Source organism: Monodon monoceros, unplaced genomic scaffold (genome assembly GCF_005190385.1).
Source record: "Monodon monoceros isolate NGI ecotype Baffin Bay Population unplaced genomic scaffold, NGI_Narwhal_1 Super_Scaffold_21, whole genome shotgun sequence".
Lineage (NCBI taxonomy): Eukaryota > Metazoa > Chordata > Mammalia > Artiodactyla > Monodontidae > Monodon > Monodon monoceros.
Window position 1 is genome coordinate 36328953 of NW_021703778.1, and position 19954 is coordinate 36348906.

The 19954-nt window shown below is 42.3% G+C and overlaps 1 protein-coding gene across 3 annotated transcripts in view; it reads left to right on the forward strand.

The window, feature by feature from the left end:
* Positions 1 to 8427: 8427 nt before the first annotated feature.
* Positions 8428 to 19954, forward strand: part of SEC11A (SEC11 homolog A, signal peptidase complex subunit) — a 56239-nt gene continuing 44712 nt past the window's right edge. Inside the window, exon 1 of one of the 3 annotated variants that reach the window (XM_029238037.1) lies at positions 8428 to 8836. In XM_029238037.1, coding sequence (XP_029093870.1) covers positions 8786 to 8836 — 51 coding nt within the window. In that variant the 5' untranslated portion in view covers positions 8428 to 8785. The remainder of the gene's footprint in view (positions 8837 to 19954) is intronic. The other 2 variants (XM_029238039.1, XM_029238038.1) reach the window with 2 other exon arrangements.

A 19954-nucleotide genomic window follows, 5' to 3' on the forward strand; every position in this document is an offset into this window, starting at 1 on the left:
GTAGGAGAAGTGCAGTGAAGGCTTCCCAGAGAAGGTGATACATGAGCTGAATTTGAAAGACAAGGAAGAATAAAAAGCACTGGGGTGAGATGGAGGTCTTTTCAGGCAGAGGAAGCAACTTACACAAAAGTGAGAGTATGCAGCGTTCAGGGAACTACACGCTCTTAAATGCGAGAGGAATGAGACCAGTCAGAGAGGTAGGCAGGGGCCAGATCACAAAGTGCCTTTTGGAGCATGCTAAGGAATTTGACCTTATCCCACAAGTCAGCAGGATCGACTGCAAGATTTTATGTAAGGAGGTAACATCATCAAATTAATGGTTTGGATAAATCACTCTGGCTGCAGTATAGAGAGTAGACTGGAGTGAGGCAATACATGGAGCAAGACTGCAGCTGGAAGACCGATTAGGAGTTCAATGCAATAATCAGGATAAGTGACAGTAGCATGAACCAAACTAGTGACAGTGGGAATAGAAAAAGTGGTCGGATAAGAGAGATATTAAGAAAGTAGAATAATAAGAGTTGGTAACTAATTGGATTTGGGAGTTGAGGGAGAGGGAAGAATCAAGAATCACAATCCAATTTCTTTTTTTTTTTTTTAAACGAAAACTGTGATCTTTTTTATTTTTTAAAAAATATTTATTTATTTGGCTGTGCCACGTCTTACTTGCGGCACCCAGGATCATCGTTACCAGGTGAGGGATCTTCGTTACCGGGTGAGGGATCTTCATTGGCATGCGGGATCTTTTAGTTGTGGCATGTGGGATCTTTAGCTGCGGCATGCAAACTCTTAGGTGAGGCATGTGAGATCTAGTTCCCTGACCAGGGATCGAACACGGGCCCCCTGCATTGGGAGCGTGGAGTCTTGGCCACTGGACCACCAGGGAAGTCCCACTATCCAATTTCTTGTTTCTGTGATTGGGTGGTGCCTCTGTAGAGATTTGGAACATAAAAGGAAGAACCTTATCCCTCAAGTCAGGAGGATCTACTGAAAGATTTTTATGGAGAATAGCTGTTTTATGGAGAATAGTGAGGATGGAGACATTTGGACATAGTGAATTTGAGGTGTCTGCTGGACATCCAAGTGGAGCTGTCTAGAGGCAGTTGATATAATGGCCTGACCTCCAGGAGGAGATCAGAGCTGTAGATATTGGAGAGTTGAATGCATGGAGAAGATAGTTGAAGTCATGAGAACAGATAAGATCACTCAGAGGCAGTGTTTGGGTGAGAAGATGGTGCGGGATTTCACTATTTAAGGAGCGAGCTATGGGACTTCCCTGGTGGTCCAGTGGTTAAGACTCCACGCTCCCAATGCAGGGGGCCCGGATTCAATCCCTGGTCAGGGAACTAAGATCCCGCACGCTGCATGGTACAGCCAAAAAAAAAGGAGTGAGCGAAAGAGTCCATGGTGGAGGCTGAGAATGACAAGCCAGAGAGATAGGAGGCAAGTTGGAAAAGGGGACCTAATGGACCTCGAGGTTTCAATCAGTTATTTTATGACTTTTAGCTGCAGGATGGGGCCAAGAATGAGCTTTCAGTGAATTGAAGAAAGATGTAAATGATGGTTAAATGGATATGTATATTTGTTGAAATTAATCAAGCTGTATGCATATTATTTATGCATTTTATTGTATGTAAATTGTACCTCAATAAAGCACTCCGCATAAACATTTTGAAAGAAAATTTGAATGTGATCAAATATGCTGGGAGAAGAGCATACTGAGGGAAAGAAATTAAGGGAGAGAAAGGATGATTAAGGGGAAAAGGTCCTGAGGAGGTGGAAGAGAGAAGCTTTGAGCAGGTGGAAGGATTAGCTTTAGACAAGGGATTAGCTTTAGAAAGAGGCCTTCCTCTTTCACTGATAAGAGGAAGAAATGAGGAAGAAGGAATGTTTATGGAAGCGGATAAGTTGGATAGGATGTAAGGTAGTAAGTTGGGTCTCTCTTTAATACTTTCTTTTCCCATGAAACTGGACTCCAAATGTGGTGGTTTTAGAAATATGCCTACAAATTCTTTGATACTCCTCCCTTCAAAAGGTGGAACTTAATCTCCTCCTTCTGAGTCTGTACCAGACTCATTTCTCATGAACAGACTATGAAAGAAATGATGATATGTCATTTCAGAAATTAGGCTGTAAAAAAAGACTGCAACTTTTGTCTTGAGAGGGTAACCAACCATCCTGATTTACCTGGAACTGAGGGATTTTCTGGGATGCAGAAATTTCAATGCAAAAACCCAGACAGTTATGGGAAAATCAGGATGAGTTGGTTACCCTAGGCTTGATCCTGTTCTTTTCTCTCTTGGATCATTCACTCTGATAGAAGTTAGCTGCCATGTTATAAGCTGCCAAAAGAGAGGTCCACATAAAACTGAGGGAGACCTATGAGCAACAGCCAAGTAGGAACTGAGGCTTCAGTCCAACAGCCCAGGAATAACCAAGACCTACCAACAACTACATGAGTGAGCTTGGAAGCAGATCCTCCCTCAGTTAAGCCTTTAGATGAGACTGCAGCCCCTCTGCACAGCTTGACTATAACTTTATGAGAGACCTTGAATCTTAACCACCAGGGAGCTCCAAATTTCTGACGCACAAAAACTGTGAGATAATGTTTCTTGTACATATAATTTCTTATACAGAAATAGATAACTAATCATCAGATCAACGAAAATGAGGGGAAAGTGGTGTGATAGGTTTCCAGGACCTAGCATGGTTGGACGACTTCTCCAGCAGCCCTAGACAACTCCAGACCATGTGTTTGTCTACTCCATATGCCACTGATATTATGCAATGTCCAACAGTATCATTTTTTTCAACAGTATCTTTTGATAAAGGGATTTTTCCAAAATCTTATTTAGCTTGCTTACTGAGCTATTAATCATTAACACTATGACTGACTTTAAAATCTTTTTGGCCGGAATGTGACCTGTCACTGTTTTGGCTACAAAAAGTGTAACTTTAAAGGATAGCCATATATATATATATATATATATATATATTTTTTTTTTTTTTTTTTTTTTTTTACGGTATGCGGGCCTCTCACTGTTGTGGCCTCTCCCGTTGAGGAGCACAGGCTCCGGACACGCAGGCTCAGCGGCCATGGCTCATGGGCCCAGCCGCTCCGCGGCGTGTGGGATCTTCCCAGACCGGGACACGAACCCGCGTCCCCTGCATCGGCAGGTGGACTCTCAACCACTGCGCCACCAGGGAAGCCCGATAGCTTTATATTTTTGATCCCTTCTCTTATCTTTGGGAAGAAATCTTATCAAAGTTACATTAGGAAGCATTATTTTGTGGGTTTTTCTTCCTCTAGAAAAAAAAATATTTTTGATTATCAGATTGGCCACTGTGCTTTTTAAAAAATGGCACTAAAACTTCATTGACTTTATGACACTATTTGACCAAGTTTCATAATCTATATAATGAAACATATGTAGTGTACTAGGAACCAAGGGCAAGTAGACTACCAGTTTATTTATTTATTTAAAAAAAATTTTTGTTGACGTATAGTTGATTTACAATGCTGTGTTAGTTTCAGGTGTACAGCAAGGTGAATCAGTTATACATATATCTACTCTTATTTATTATTTATTTATTAATTTATATTATTAATATTTATTTTTAATATTTATTAATTTATTATTATTTATTAAAATTTTTAATGTATACATTTAAAAATATTTATTTATTTATTTATTTATGCTGCATTGAGTCTTAGTTGTGGCATGCAGGATCTTGGTTGCAGCATGCAGACTCTTAGTTGTGGCATGCATGCAGGATCTAGTTCCCCTACCAGGGATCGAACCTGGGCCCCCTCCACTGGGAGCATGGAGTCTTACCCACTAGACCACCAAGGAAGTCCCCCTACTCTTTTTTAGATTCTTTTCCCGTATAGGTCATTACAGAATGGTTTTTTTTTTGGCTGCGTTGGGTCTTCGTTGCTGCACACAGGCTTTCTTTAGTTGCGGCAAATGGGGGCTATACTTCATTTCGGTGCGTGGGCTTCTCATTGTGGTGGCTTCTCTTGTTGTGGAGCACCAGTTCTAGGTGCATGGGCTTCAGTAGTTGTGGCACGAGGGCTCAGTAGTTGTGGCTCAGTGGCTCTAGAGCGCAGGCTCAGCAGTTGCGGCGCACAGGTTTAATTGCTCTGCGCGTGTGGGATCTTTCCGGACCAGGGATCAAACCTGCATACCCTGCATTGGCAGGTGGATTCTTAACCACTGCACCACCAGGGAAGTCCCATAATTAGCACTTTTCTTTTTCAGCTGTTCATCATAATTCATTACACTTGTGGATTACCCAGCCCCTGCACAGTCAGATTCACCCAGTATATGTATTTGCACTGTATTCCTGGGCAATGTTTCAGTTACAACTTTTTTCTGAGTTTGAAAGTATTCAGCGTCCTGATTTAACTTTCAACTAACTGATTTGAATTAATGATCCACTTTTGTGAATTGAAAATAAAATGTAACACAATGAAATTTAAAATTTAACACATAAACAATAACACATATTATGAAAAAATACATTAGTTTAGATTAACTGCATCATATCAACTGAACATTATTAGCTGAGACAAACTATAGAGCAACCTAAACTTTAAGAGTGAAACGACTATTGAGATGTTACATGATTTGAGAAAATCATGATTAATCTGACATTTAAAATTTATGAAGTAGATGTGAATAAAAGCTTCTCATCCCACTAAAATATCCTGTAGATAACTTGATAGATCACTGGTTCAGGGACTTCATGTTGGAAAAGTGCTGGTAGATTGGGAGAAAATTGCAGTCACATGACTAGAGGACTCATTGAAGGGAAAAAGAGAAAGGAGAGCAAAAACTAAAAGGAAATGTACAGTGTGATCCCATTTATGTTAAAAAGTGAGCATAAATTTTAAGTACATAGGAAAAAAGCACTAGAAGGAAAAAGTGTGTAGTGGTGATCAGTCTAGAGAGGGGAGAGGCTAGGAGAGCAAAGGGAACCATCACATTATACTCCATATATCTTTTTTTTTTTTTAAGGAACATTTTTTTTTAAGGAACATTTATTTATTGGCTGCGTTGGGTCCTCATTGCTGCACGGGCTTTCTTTAGTTGCGGCGCATGGGCTTCTCATTGTGGTGGCTTCTCGTTGCAGGGCATGGGCTCTAGGCGTGCGGGCTTTAGTAGTTGTGGCACGCAGGCTCAGTAGTTGTGGCTCACCCGCTCTAGAACTTAGGTTCAGTAGTTGTGGCACACGGGCTTAGTTGCTCCGTGGCCTGTGGGATCTTCCCAGACCAGGGCTCGAACCCGTGTCCCATGCACTGGCAAGTGGATTCTTAACCACTGTGCCACCAGGGAAGCCCGTCTTACCTGTTTTTAAGTGTAGAGTTTAGCAGTGTTAAGTGCATTCACATTGCTGTGCAACCAATCTCCAGAACTTTTCCATCTTGAAAAAATGAAACTCTGTATCCCTTAAATAGTAACTCCCCATCTCATCTCCCTAACCCCTTAACCACTGTTCTTCTTTCTGTCTCCATGAATCTGACTACCCTGGGTACCTCATATAAGTGGAATCAGACAATATTTGTCCCTTTGTATCTGGCTTATTTCAATTAGCATAACATCGTCAAGGTTCATTCATGTGGTAGCATATGTCAGGACTTCATTCCTTTTTAAGGCTGAATAATATTCCATAGGATGTTTATACCATATTTGTTTATTCATTCATCCATTGAGGGACACTTGGGTTGCTTCCACATTTTGGGTATTGTGAATAATGCTACTATGAACATGGGTGTACAAAAACCTCTTCAAGACCCTGCTGTCAATTCTTTTGGGTATATACCCAGCAGTGGAGTGGCTAGGTTGCCTGTCATGTTTTAATCTTTTATGGTGAGAATGTACTCATGTATTATTTGTATAATTTAAAACATATGGAGAAAAGAGTCAGGTACTGTTAAGAAAGCTGGGGGTAGAAGGGTGGAAAAGGTCCCTGCCCTCACAGAGTTTATGTGTATTTTCCTCCACAGGCCTTCCTAATTTGGAGAAATCAGGAATTCATATTTCAACTCAGTAAGTGTGGGTTACCTATGGGCAACAGTTAGGGATACCTCACCCCCCCAACACACACAAGTATTTTAAATTCAGCAAATATTTGTTGGGTGCCCAATACTTGTCAGGTTGTACATTTGCCCCTGGGAATTTAACAACAAACAAGAAATCAATGGTTCTTTTTTTGTTACAGCTTTATTGTGATATAATTCACATCCCATACAGCTCACCAATTTAAAGTGCCAATTCAGTGTTTTTTTGTATATTCATAGGGTTGTACAGTTATCACCACAATCAATTTTAGAACATTTTCAACACCCCACAGAAAAAGAAACCCTATACCCATTAATATCACTTCCCATTTCTCCCAACGCTCCCAGCCCTAGGCAACCACTGCTTTCTGTCTTTATGGATTTGCCTATTCTGGACACCTTACATAAATGGCATCATATAATTCATGGTCTTTTGTGACTAGCTTCTCTCATTAAGAAGAAATGTTTTAAGAACCTAATGTTTTAAAGGTTCATCTGTGTTGTAGTATTTCTTTTTGTTGCTAAATAATATTCCATTGTATGGATATACCATATTTTGTTCATCCCTTCATCAGTTGATGAATATTTGGGTTATTTGCGCTTTTTGGTTATTATGAATTATGCTCTCATGAACATTCATGTGCAAGTTTTTGTGTGGACATATGTTTTTCGTCCTCTTAGATATATACCTTGGAGTGGAATTGCTGGTTAATATGGTCAAGATAGTAACTACAGTAATATAGTTAATATGTTTAACCTTTTGAGGAACTGCTCTATTTTCTAAAGTGGCTGCACCATTTTACATACCCACCACCAGTGTTCCATCCTCCCCCAAACTCATAATAAAAACTGTCTTTTTTATTATAACCATCCTCAAATATACTTACCTTTTTATTGTGAAATAATTTTCAATTTAAAGAATTGCAAGGATAGGGCGTCCCTGGTGGCGCAGTGGTTGACAGTCCACCTACCGATGCAGGGGACATGGGTTCGTGCCTCAGTCCGGGAAGATCCCACATGCCGCGGAGCGGCTGGGCCCGTGAGCCATGGCCGCTGAGCCTGCGCGTCCGGAGCCTGTGCTCTGCAACAGGAAAGGCCACAAGAGTGAGAGGCCCACGTACCGCAAAAAAAAAAAAAAAAAAAAAAAAAAAAAGAATTGCAAGGATAGTACAAAGAGTTCCAGTGATATTTCCTCACTCAGTTTCCCCTGGTGTGAGATAATCAATATTTTGAAAAAGATAGAAATAATAGCCAGAGACCAGTTCTGGTTTTCTTGTCCTAGGTGTGTGTTAGGTGTGTTACAATTTTTGTATTACTTTAACCATGGTGAAAGTGATAAGCATTCACTAGAAACTGTACTTCTTTTCCCAGTATGATACTCTCTTCTGATGGTGGGCAGCAGCAGCAAGCCACAGCTCCCAGTCAGCCACATGAGCACAGATGGCAAACAACCAGTATACTTACAAACTTTTGTAGCCACACCACCATTGTCTTTCACTTTCAGTACAGTAGTCAATAAATTACATGAGATATTCAACACTTTATTATAAAATACACTTGTGTAGGACTTCCCCGGTGGTCCAGTGGTTAAGACTCCACACTTCCACTGCAGGGGGCACGGGTTCGGTCCCTGGTCCGGGAAGTTCCACTTAACTTTTGCAGCAGTGCGGCAAAAATATAAAAACAAAAAACGGTTTGCGTCAGATGATTTTGCCCAACCGTAGGCTAGTGTGTGCTCTGCTTGCTTAAGGTAGGCTAGGCCAAACTACGATGTTCAGTAGATTAGGCGTATTGAACGCATTTTTGACTTATGGTATTTTCAATTTACCATGGGTTTATTGGGAGGTACGTCAAGGAAGAGCTGTATAGAGACAGAAGTCAGCGATAACAGGGTCACATTATGGTGCCCGAGGTAACAAAACCAGGAGATTTTCGTCTAGTAGACAATCAGATCCTGTTAGCAAGGTCAATTTCGGGGAGGAAGGGACTACCTCACAAGCCGCACTACTGGTGGTCTCATCACACGGTGTATGGTTTGGTAGTTTTCTAATCCTACCGGGTTGTTTTCTCTCCAGCCACGAGTTTCTTAAACTCCTGAAAGTGTCAGGCAGTGCTTTGAAAGTCACATCCTCCGCCCTTACCCAACAGCACTTATTTAAACACCTCAGCCGTCAGTTTCCCGTAGCGCAGGAGACCGGCCGCAGCAGAGGAAGCAAGGCCTGTCGGAACATCCAGGGCCACACCCAGACCCACGACCGGGGCCGCTCAGGGGCCCCGCGCCGGCCGCTCAGGGGCCTTTTCTGCCCTCAGACTCCAGAAACACGTTTCCCTATTGGCCAGGCGTGCACCAGGTCCCGCCTTCTGGAAGTTGCAGGGCGGCCTCCTATCTAACCCTTAGTGGCGGACTCCGTGTGGGGCCACGGGGCTGAGAGCGGGAAGTGGGCTTCATTCTCTTCTCAGCAGACGAGGTTAGGGGTACGAGATCCCTCCTACAGCAAGGTCAGGCGAGGAGGCTGGATTAGGACGGTCGCGAGACCCTTTGTCTGCTCGCCCCGGCGAAGGGGCGGAGCCGCGCCGGTTCCGCCCCGGTTCCGCCCCGGAAGCGGAAGTGCGGGCGCCCTGAGGTTCTGTCCCGTGAGAGCTTGGACCGTGCGCCAGCCGTTCCTCTTGCCGGTCACGTCTCGCCGTTTCTTCTGCCCGTGTCCCCTCGCCGGCCCCGCCATGCTGTCTCTAGATTTTTTGGACGATGTGCGGCGGATGAACAAGCGGCAGGTGAGGTTGGCCGCCCACTGTTCCCTCTGTCCCTTCGACGCTGCCACTGCGGTGCCCCGCGGACCTCTGGGCCCCAGTGTGAGGGCCGGAGCGGGTCTGACGCCTGGATTATTCCATCTCTTTGTGGGGTCTGTGTCCAGAGGTAGCTTTATCCGCCCCATATTTTTAGCCGCTGGCTGATACGGGCCTTCTAGGGGCGGAGCGGGAAGCCTGGTCTTCACGTTCCATTGCCCCCTGTGAGGCAGGGAAGCAAGTGGAAACCGTAGGGCTCTTTGTAAGTGGGAGTTGGGGTTGCTTATTGTTTTAGGCTTAGTAAGGCGGCAAACTCGTGATTTCTCCAGTCGCAGCGACTTCCGATGGATTCCAGTAGCTAGGTTTAGCAGTTCACCGCTACTCTGGGATGCTCGGGAAGGCGGTTGTAAGGCCCCACAAAAGCCGTTTGGCTACTTTGAGCCCGTTACAACCCTTCTAGTACAGCTGGGTCTCAGCGGGCTGTCCTGACTTCCTTGAACCACCTCCGAGTTCAGAGTTGAAACGTTTACTCTCCTTGTCCTTGAGTCCGCTTAGCGTTAAGGTATACCTCAGGATCCTCGGGTATACCTCCCAGTATTAGTGGTACCGGGATCCTGAAACTTCCATCTCCTGATTTTGTCCTTAAATCTTACTCCGTCTTGAACTTGCTGATCATATTCCAAATGGTACTGGGAATACTGTTGTAATTATTTAGTCATTAGAAAAAGTTGCTCCTTTTTGTCTTCTACACCAAGTGTGTCTGTGGAGCCCACTTTTGCTTGCCTCGGACCTTTTTACAGTGTTTTGCTGTTAAGAATTGTCCTGATGTCACTATTAAAGGTTTTTCTCTTGGACTTCTATTATGCACTATTTATATTTACCATTTAGGGAAGAAGATATACAACTTCCCCTTACTCCCCTTCAGACCTCTTCTTAGACATGTTTGCTAATTCCTTCAGTCATAATTGATCATTTTTTTCCCCAAATTGCACAAAGCGTTTCAGATTCTCACTTGTATAGTGTTTTTTTTCATCCATATCTGAATTTCTAGGTGCAGAGACATTGCTTTGAAGAAACTCTTCTTTTGGGCCTACTGTTTATTGTACCCTGTGCTAGGTACAATGAGAGAAATGCGAAGATAGATAAGACAGATTCTGCCTTCAAGGAGCATAAATATGTAGATAATGACTAAGGCAAAACAATAACTATTTTGAGCTCTTGCTATGTGTGAAATGCTTTATATACCTGTGAGGTAGATAATGTTATTCCCATTATACAAGTGGAGAAAATGAGCAACCTCCCAGAGATTGTTAGGAGGGGATGTGAAGGATTGGATAGCATGGGGATGGGATGAAGGAAAGTTAGAAATGAGGTTTTACCTGCACATAATATCTGGGGGAAAAAATTGATACTGACTGTAGGTACCAAGAGCTAATTAGATGAAAAGAGGGAAACTAGATATTTCATCAAATGTCTGATTAATTTGAGTTGTAATTTTTTTTTCCTATCAGGTTCATAGAGGAATACTTTAGTACAGTAAACTCCATCCAGGGGAATTCCCTGGTGGTCCAGTGGTTAGGATTCCGCACTTCCACTGGGTGGGGTCTGGGTTTGATCCCTGGTCGGGGAACTGAGATCCCACAAGCTGTGTGGCGTGGCCAAAAACAAACAAACAAACAATTACATACACCCATTACAATCAAGATACAGAACATTTCTGTCACCCACAAGATCCCTTTGTAGTTCATTTCTTTAGCACTTGGCAACCACTGATTTGCTTTTTTGTCAGTATAGATGGGTTTGCTTTTTTTTTTTTTTTTTTTTTAATATTTTATTTATTTATTTATTTAGCTAGCTGCACTGGGTCTTAGTTGCTGCACATGGGATCTTCATTGCGGCATGTGGGATCTTTAGTTGCGGCATGAGGGATCTTTAGTTGTGGCATGTGGGATCTAGTTCCCCGACTAGGAACCGAACCCAGGCCCTCTGCATTGGGAGCGTGGAGTTTTAGCCACTGGACCACTAGGGAAGTCCCTGGTTTGCATTTGATAGAAATGGAATCACAGAGTATGTATTCTTTTGAGCTGTAAGTTTTAATTGATTTTTAAGACCTTACTCAAGACTTTTGTTTACGGTATGTAATTTTTATTTTTGTCTCCTTCACAGTTTTCAAAATTAAAGTGTTTCACTACTTTCATGGCATCCAATACACTGTTGCCAGATTAATGTCTTCTCTCCTGCCCTCCAACCTTCAGTAGATCCCATTGCCTTGTAGGTTAAGTCCAAACCCCTTAGAATGGCATTTGAAGTAAGTCACGGTCATTTTACAGCCTGCCGTTTCTCACTGTTTCAGTCTTGTCCCAGTTTACTCTTCCTGCCTGTTTCATTTCACTGTGTATATGAACATTGTTCTATTCAAACTTTGTGTACTTAACTGTCTTCAGAACTCCCCTTTTACTATTTCTGAGTCTTTGTGGACCGCCCTAGACTATTAGGTGATCTCTAAAGGCCTTTTAGCTGTTATGTACTATTCTATTTGTCTTCTCCCCTTTGCAATGTGGCTCTTTTACTGTAGTGTCAGAGCACAGTGTTCCTGAGGCTTTTCTTAATCCATGAAACCCTGATTTGCAGTTTGCCTGTTTCTGTGGTAAATACTTCCAACATGGTTGATTTCAAGCTGCTAACATGAATTAGCTAACATGGAATTCCACATTCCATGAATGTGGAATTAGGAAGAAATGTGGTAGCATGCAACTGTAATTTCCACCTTACAGGTAAAATTTAAAAAATAATCTCAAGAACACAGATAATAGTAAAATGTAGTAAAATAGTTAGAAACTGATTTAGAGGATTTATTGACTTTGTTTTTTAAGTAATTTAATTGTACTGATTTTTAATAACACTGTGTTTAACAACCAGCTTGCAAGATTCCTGAAAATTTAGCAGGTTGGCTCCAGCACACCTCTGGTTGTAGGTTAGTTTCTTGATGCCCACTGAGGTAACCTTTGTGTGCAGAAAAGCCTGTTTAGAATTCTTATATTTAAAAACATAATGTTCAATTTGTAAAACCTAAAATTTTAAAACAAAGTTCTTAAACCTTTCAGAATCAGTTTTCAAATCTTATCCTATTTAAAATCTAGCAGTTGGTGGGATCTTAGTTCCCTAACCAGGGATTGGACCCGGGCTCTCGGCAGTGAAAGCGCCAAGTCCTAACCACTGGACCGCCAGATTGGACCGCCAGGGAATTCCCAGGTCTAGCAAATTTTAACAATCACTTTTAAGGGCCTTTGAATATTTGGGCTAATTTATAAATAGACATCTTAAAAACGTTAAATTTAACTTATAAATTTAAAGAATTTCCTTTTTAAGAACATCGATTATTCAACAAACACCACTACATACTTATATAATTTTTATAAATCTGGAGCTTAGGTTCTCCTAAATGTTTCAACATTTGAATATAAGGTATAAATAGTAAGCTTTCTGATTAAAATAATAAATCTACAATTGATTGTACATTTTAAATTGGAATTACAAACCTGACCTATTACTTTTATATTCCAAATTCTCTTAAATTTTACAAAACTTAAGGAAAACTTACAAAACTTACAAAAACTTAAGATACCAAATATGCACAGTACCCTTAACATAAAAGTATTAATACTATACATAATTTCCTTTAAGCATTTCTGTTCTTAATTATGAATTTTCCTGGAGTGAAAAGATGCTTATTCACTAAATAAGTATGTCATGCCAAGTAATTTTTATATTATTTTCATGTGTAATTCTCTGCTTGCTGAGAATTCTTAATGATCAGAGGATATTGGCCAGCATGTGACTAGATCCATGTTTGAGCCCTGATGGGACTAATCTGACTTTGACAGAATTTGCTTTATTAGCTCCTCCTTAGGCCTTTTGCATTACTTGATTGAATTTTGCATTTCTTTGGATTTTAATTATCTGTATGTTTTCCTACGTAAATCTGAAGACCCTAGGACTTGGCACGATCCTTTCTTTTTATTTATTTATTTATTTTTTAATATTTTGGCTGTGCCTCACAGCATGTGGGATCTTAGTTCCCTGACCAGAGATCAAACCCCTGCCCCCTGCAGTAGAAGCGCTGAGTTTTAACCACTGGACCGCCAGGGAAGTCCCTCTTTTTATGTTTTTCAGTCTCTTAGGATCCCTTAACTCTTTTTTTTTTTTTACTTTTTATTATTTTTTATTTTGGCTGTGCTGGGTCTTCATTTTGGCACACAGGGTCTTTGTTGTGGCATGCGGACTCTTAGCTGTGGCATGCATGTGGGATCTACTTCCCCAACCAGGCATTGAACCCTGGCCCCCTGCATTGGGTGTGCGGAGTCTTACCCACTGGGCCACAAGGGAAGTCCCTCACTTAACTCTTCTTTTTAGAAAATAAATTTATTTATTTATTTTTTTATGGCTGCATTGGGTCTTCGTTGCTGCACGCGGGCTTTCTCTAGTTGTAGCGAGCCGGGGCTTCTCTTTGTTGTGGTGCGCAGGCTTCTCACTGCAGTGGCTTCTCTTGTTGCAGAGCATAAGCTCTAGGTATGCGGGCTTCAGTAGTTGTGGCTCAGTGGCTCTAGAGCGCAGACTCAGTAGTTGTGGCGCACGGGCTCAGTTGCTCTGCAGCATGTGGGATCTTCCCAGACCAGGGCTCGAACCTGTGTCCCCTGCATTGGCAGGCGGATTCTTAACCACTGAGCCACCAGGAAAGTCCTGCTCACTTAACTCTTAATGGCTATTGTAGTGATACCTGATTGAATTCCGGATATCTTTGGTAACTTTTTTTTAATGAATTGGCCCTCTGGTGAAGCACATAGAAGCCTAGATTCTTCCTAGGCTTGGACCTAATATGAGTAAGTGTGCTGCGAATAGGAGGTATATACAGCACAGAGGACAGATCCATTACTTTTTTTGATTATTGAAAACTAATCTGGTCTTGTTTAGGATCAGGAAACTCTTTATCACTGACAGGGTATAAAAATTCAATAATAAATTGCCAAGCTTCAATGTAGAAACATCAGTCTCTGTTATATACACAAGGAAATCACAAGTAAAATTATGTTAAAAACTGCACTTACTGTCCTCGAATATATTCTTCTTGAGCATCCAAAAATCATTCTTCATCCTGTATAACTTTGAGCAAATCTAGAATACAGTGCCATAGTAAGGATAAGGCATTTACTTGTTATGGTTCTTAGATACTTCATATTTTTTAGGGTTTTTTTTCCCCCATAGTATTCTCTCCATGGACATACAGACAAGCATGATTATTTATTCTCATGCCAGATGGCACAAGCCTCCAACAATAAAGACAAATTCCACTTAAGCAGAAATTATGACCGTAACTCTTCTTCAAAAGAGTTGTCTTTTGAGGCTTCCCTGGCAGCCCAGTGGTTTAAGACTTTGTGTTTCCACTGCTGGGGGCACAGGATGGAACCCTGGTTGGGGAACTAAGACCCTGTATGCCATGCAGTGTAGACAAAAAGAAAAAAAAAAGAGTTGTCTTTTCTGACTTCAAGGAAGGAGGTGAGGTAGAGTATCCAAACACAGAATATGTTCATGGGGATAGAATGCTTTGTCTGAAAAATTTGGCTTATCGGTCAGGGTTTAGTCTGGGAAGCAGAACCACTATGAATATTTTAGAATTAAGGGATTTATTACAGGAATAAGATTTTATACAATTGTAGGAGAAGCTGGATGAGTCAGGAGTCTAAAACAGAGATGCAGAAACAGAATGTCACCAGTTCTTCTGTAGCACTGTTGTGGGTAGACGGAAGCTTGCCATGGAATCTGGGGCTAGATTCCACATCTGGCTGATGGAGTGGAATCACACCAAAGGAGAGTAGATGAAGTCTGTGGAAGGCTGTTGCCTCTACAGCTCGTTTCTGGATGTGGAGCAGGGGAATGCGAGGACAAACTGGATTCTGCCAGGCCTTTAATGTCTGTCTCTCACCATGTCTAACCACAGTGACCTTCAGCATAATAGCAGCTGCTACTCTTTCACCTTCTAGGTCTTGGGCAGCTTTCTCTTTGCTAAATCTAATTCAGAGCCATACATGGAGGGGGGTTTGGGGAAGCCTAGTTCTAGCTAAGCCACTTTGGCAAAACTACTGTAGTTTTCAAAACTATTATAGTCTACCCTTTGTCAGCTCAGCATTTATACACACCTCTTTTAATCATATTTCACTTTTCAAATAAACATAAAAGCAAGATTATACTTCTGTCTAATACGCAGCTTTCCTTTGTTTCTGTAATTGGCTACATGGTTGTAGCTGTCATCTTTCTTCTTAACCATTCCACATTCCTTTTGCTCTCAGCAGGATCCTAAGTTGGTCATAGTTTCTTGCCTTACCCAAACCGTGATTATTAAAGGGTAATGTCATGAGGAGTCCTGCCTGAACTGGATTGTTATAGTTTTCACTAACTTTTATTGTAAGACATGGAAGTACTAAGAAAGGCCTCAGAGGATTCTTTATATTCCTATATATTCACTTCCCTCATTATGTAGTAACAAACCTCTGTTTTTCTCTGATGGTCAGGGTCAATCCCCTTTGCCAGTAAATAACCACCCCATTCCCTGCATTTTGGTTCACTGGCATGAGTATCCCAAAGTGGCAAGGGGGCAGACTCAACTTCCAGTTTAATGGAACCACTGTGTCTCCTGGTGGAAGGAAATCTCCTTTAGGAGTGAAAACTTCTTTCTTTTGGCTGCGCTGGGCAGCTTGTGGGATCTTAGTTCCCCGAACAGGGATTGAATCCGGGCCATGGCAGTGAAAGCGCCAAGTCCTAACCACTGGACCACCAGGGAATTCCCAGGAATGAAAACTTCTAAACCAGCAGCCAAAACTATGAGGCTGGGAAGCAGAAATTTCACTAGCAGATTATTAGGAGTAGTAGTGGGAGGAGTCACTTCCATTCCCACCCTTTAATTCTGGACTAGTGAATCGTACTTACAGAAGAAATTGGTTGCTGATTAAGAGCATATACCACATACTGGAGGACATTAGACATTATCCCAGCCCAACAAAGTGTTGCTGCTGTCTGGCTGGTACTGTAGCTGTCTTCAAAAGGCCGTTTGTATCACTCAGAAGATAGAAACAACACCAGTAATTGAACAGGGAAAAATTAAATACAAAGAATTGTTAACTGGCAAAGATGCTTAACCACTAAAATGTGTAAAAGAGGACTCTTAAGGTGTTCATAAATAGCATATGCAGAAAACAGTTATTACCTTCTAGGATAAGGGAGTGAACAAAGAAAGAACTAGCAAAATACCTCCCTCCAACCCCCTTCATCCCTTCTTAACCTGAGATGTAGACCTCTTTGGAGAGGGTGTGGCTGTCACAGGGACTTGGAATGACATTTGCCAGAGCAGTGAGCTGGAGCTGGTCCTTAGAAGTGGCCCGCTGGGAGGGTGAGAAATTTGCCAGAGTGTGTGTGGGCAGGAGTCAGTCTGTGATGGTCTCTGAAGTGAGTAATAGGAGACCTCCAGTACACAGATCCACTAGCTACTGGGTGAAATAAAAATACTCCATGGGAAGAGAAGCCCCTCCTACTCTCTATCACCTTGCTGTGGCCCTGCAGTCCCTTTATTAATAAAACCTAACATCATTGAGCCAACTGGAAAAGGTGCCCTTGTTTATAGGCTCAGCCTAGTAACACAAAGAAGGATGGATTTGGTGCTGAGAGACAATAAATTGATAATGCCTACTGTTCCACTGTTCTTTCAGGCCAGCCACTTAAGATGATGGAGGACACAGTAAGACCAGTGAAATTCATGGCCATGTGCCCACTGTTGTGCTTTAATTACCTATAAGTTCCCTGGTCAGAATCAGTGTTGTATGGAATACCATGATGCGGAATAAGGCATTCTGTAAGTTCATGAATGGTGGTTTTGACAGAAATACTGAGGACAAGGAAGACAGATCCATATACAGAGTCTATTCTAGATAGAAGAAATTGCTGCCCCTTCCATGATGGAAGTGATCCAGTATCAGGAATGGTGGCATTGTTGGTCTTTGCAGTTGGCAGTCTAGGCACTCATCATTGGCTAGAACCAAACTGGTCTTGGTGAGTGAAAGTCCACATTGCTAACCTTCATCTTGGCTGCTACAGCCACTTTGATCATGAGTCCATTGGGTAAGACATGGATGGCTAGGGAAAGAGGCCGCTGACATCCACAAAGCAGGTAATTTTATCCACCTGATACTCTTCTGCTGAGGTAATTCTTTGGTGGGACACAAATATCTTCACATTCTATGTACCTACTTGGAAAGCTCCATCCACATACATTTTCCGCAAACCTCTTGTCTCTAACTTTCCAGTGATATATCTTCCAAGTCCCGGGCCATCCAGCCAAATTGCTGGTCACTCTTGAATCAGTGTAAATGCACACCTGTGGCCATCTCTCCTTCCAGGAAAAGCAAACAATTATTGTATCACTTGAAGTTCTGCCTATGGGAGGATTTCCCTTCATCATAATCCTTTATGGTGAACCGTGAATGGGGATGTCATGGCACAGCTGTCTACTTTCAGTTGGTGCTAGATCGTTCATGTAGAACCATCATCTAAACACCAGGCCTAAAGTCTTCTTTAGTCAGCTGGTCATAGGGAACTCCCCATGGGGCAAGAGGTGTAAGCTGAGAGAGAAGCAGCAATGTAGCATGAGTAGGAGCCATGAGTATCTGAGTCACTTGCTCATACAACTTACTTGTGTCTTCAGGACCTGCTTGAGCCCAATCTTGTATATACTACTTACAATGGATGATGGAGTACTGCTGTGAATGCCCAACTTTATGGCTTGGTGGATCTGGCAGCATCCAGTTCATGCTGAGGAGTTCAGGTTATATGGTAACTTGGTGATCCGTGGTCTAGTGTTTAGTCTCTTCTAGAATTCAGCAGCTAGCTAGAAGCTGTTACAGAGGAGGAGAATAGTTCTCCAAAGGATAGCATAGCTTTGCCCCCAAATTCAAAGACCTGTGCTGTTGTTCACCCATAGAGGACTGCCAGAGGCTCTCCGTCTGTCACAGATATTTCAGTTACCATGAGATCTGCTGGGTGTTATGGTCCAAGTGATAGAACAGCTTGATGGGAGCTTGGACCTGTTGCACAGCCCTCCTCAAAACTGGATCACAATTGGTTTACTAGGTCAATAGATTGGAATAGCACACCCAAATGAGGTATATGTTGCCTCCAAAATCCGAAGAGGTCCACTAGGCTTTAAGTTTCTTGGTAGTAACAGGAACCAGATGCAGCAACTTGTTCTTCGTCTTGGAAGGGATATCTTAACATGACTGGGACCACTGAACCCCAAGAATTTTCATGGAGATAGGAATTTCTGTGGGATTTATTTCTCACGCTCTGGCCACATATGTGTTTTACCAAGGTGTCTAGGTCATGAGGTTCAACCACCCAGTCTAGTCACTGTGACATCATCAATATAGTGAACATGTTTACTCTGTGAATGTTGGACCAATCAAGGTCCCCATGGACCTTTATGATAGAAAGCTCTAGGGCTAATTGAGCCCTCAAGTAGGCTCTGCCACCAAAAGCATACTGCTTCTGGTGGTCTTATTTCTCTTGCTACAGGAGTCCTCAGGGATAGGAAACTGTCAAAAACGCGGAATGAGTCTCTTTTAAGTTGGAACTGCTAGAAGCTGATGATTGTCTCACTAAGACAGGGAACCTAACTTACTTTAATCATCTAGACTTATTAAGAATATGTAACTTTTAGTTTTGATTGGTTATGCAGTTATTGCTACATGTGGTAGCATTGTTAAGGACTATGATATTCTGCATTACAAGCTAAATTATGGTTTGAGCCTAGAATATCACTTGTAGCAAGAAATAGGAGTGGAGAGGACAGCAAGAGCCAGATCATGGAAGGCCCTGTATACTCGGAGGTTCAGAATTTATCCTATAGGTAGTGAGAGAAGTTTTTTGGGTTTTTTTGTTGTTTTTTTTTTTTGCGGTACGCGGGCCTCTCACTGTTGTGGCCTCTCGCGCTGCAGAGCACAGGCTCCAGATGCGCAGGCTCAGCGGCCATGGCTCACGGGCCTAGCCGCTCCACGGCATGTGGGATCTTCCCAGACCGGGGCACGAACCCGTGTTCCCTGCATTGGCAGGCGGACTCTCAACCACTGCGCCACCAGGGAAGCCCTGAGAGAAGTTTCTGAGCAGACACCTCAATAATTTTATTTTCACTTTGTGAACAATAATTATATATAGGTGGATGAATTAGAAGGATACAAGTCTAGAGGTAGGACTCTCAGATTGTTTCAGTAGTCTGTGTAAGAGGAGATGAGACATGAAGTAAGGCAATAGTCATAGAAATAAAGCCAATGGGATGGATGTGAGAAATGTTGGGGAGATAAAATTTAGAGGACTTGGGTGGATGGTGATACTAATCACCAAGAGAATGTGGAAGGAGGAAGAGATTTGAGGAAAAGGATTGAGTTCAGCTCTGGATGTGTTGAATTTAAGGTGTCTGTTTAACATCTAGGTGATTTTCAGTAAGTAATTGGATATACATACCAATTGGATATAATTGGTCTGGTATGGAGAAGAGATTTGGGTGTCATCAGCATATATGTTGTAATTGAAACCATGAATAGACAAGATTGCGTGCAGTATGGAAAGAGAAAAGGGCAAAGGTTGGACTGCTAGAACACTTGTATTTAATGCGATGTCAGAGAAGAGGTCAGGGTCTGAGGTCGGTGACATAGAAACCAAGGGATGAGGGAGTTAGAAGAAAGTTAATCAAGTGCCAAGTGACTCAGAAAGACAAGGTAGTTAAAATAAGTTCATGGACTCCCTCTTCCGTTTTTTTTAAAATTAATTAATTAATTGATTGATTAATGGCTGTGTTGGGTCTTCATTGCTGCATGCAGGCTTTCTCTAGTTGTGGTGAGCCGGGACTACTCTTTGTTGCAGTGCTCAAGCTTCTCATTGCGGTGGCTTCAGCACGGGCTCTAGGTGCGTGGGCTTCGGTAGTTGTGGCACGTAGGCTCAGTAGTTGTGGCGTATGGGCTTAGTTGCTTCACGGCTTGTGGGATCTTCCTGGACCAGGGCTTGAACCCA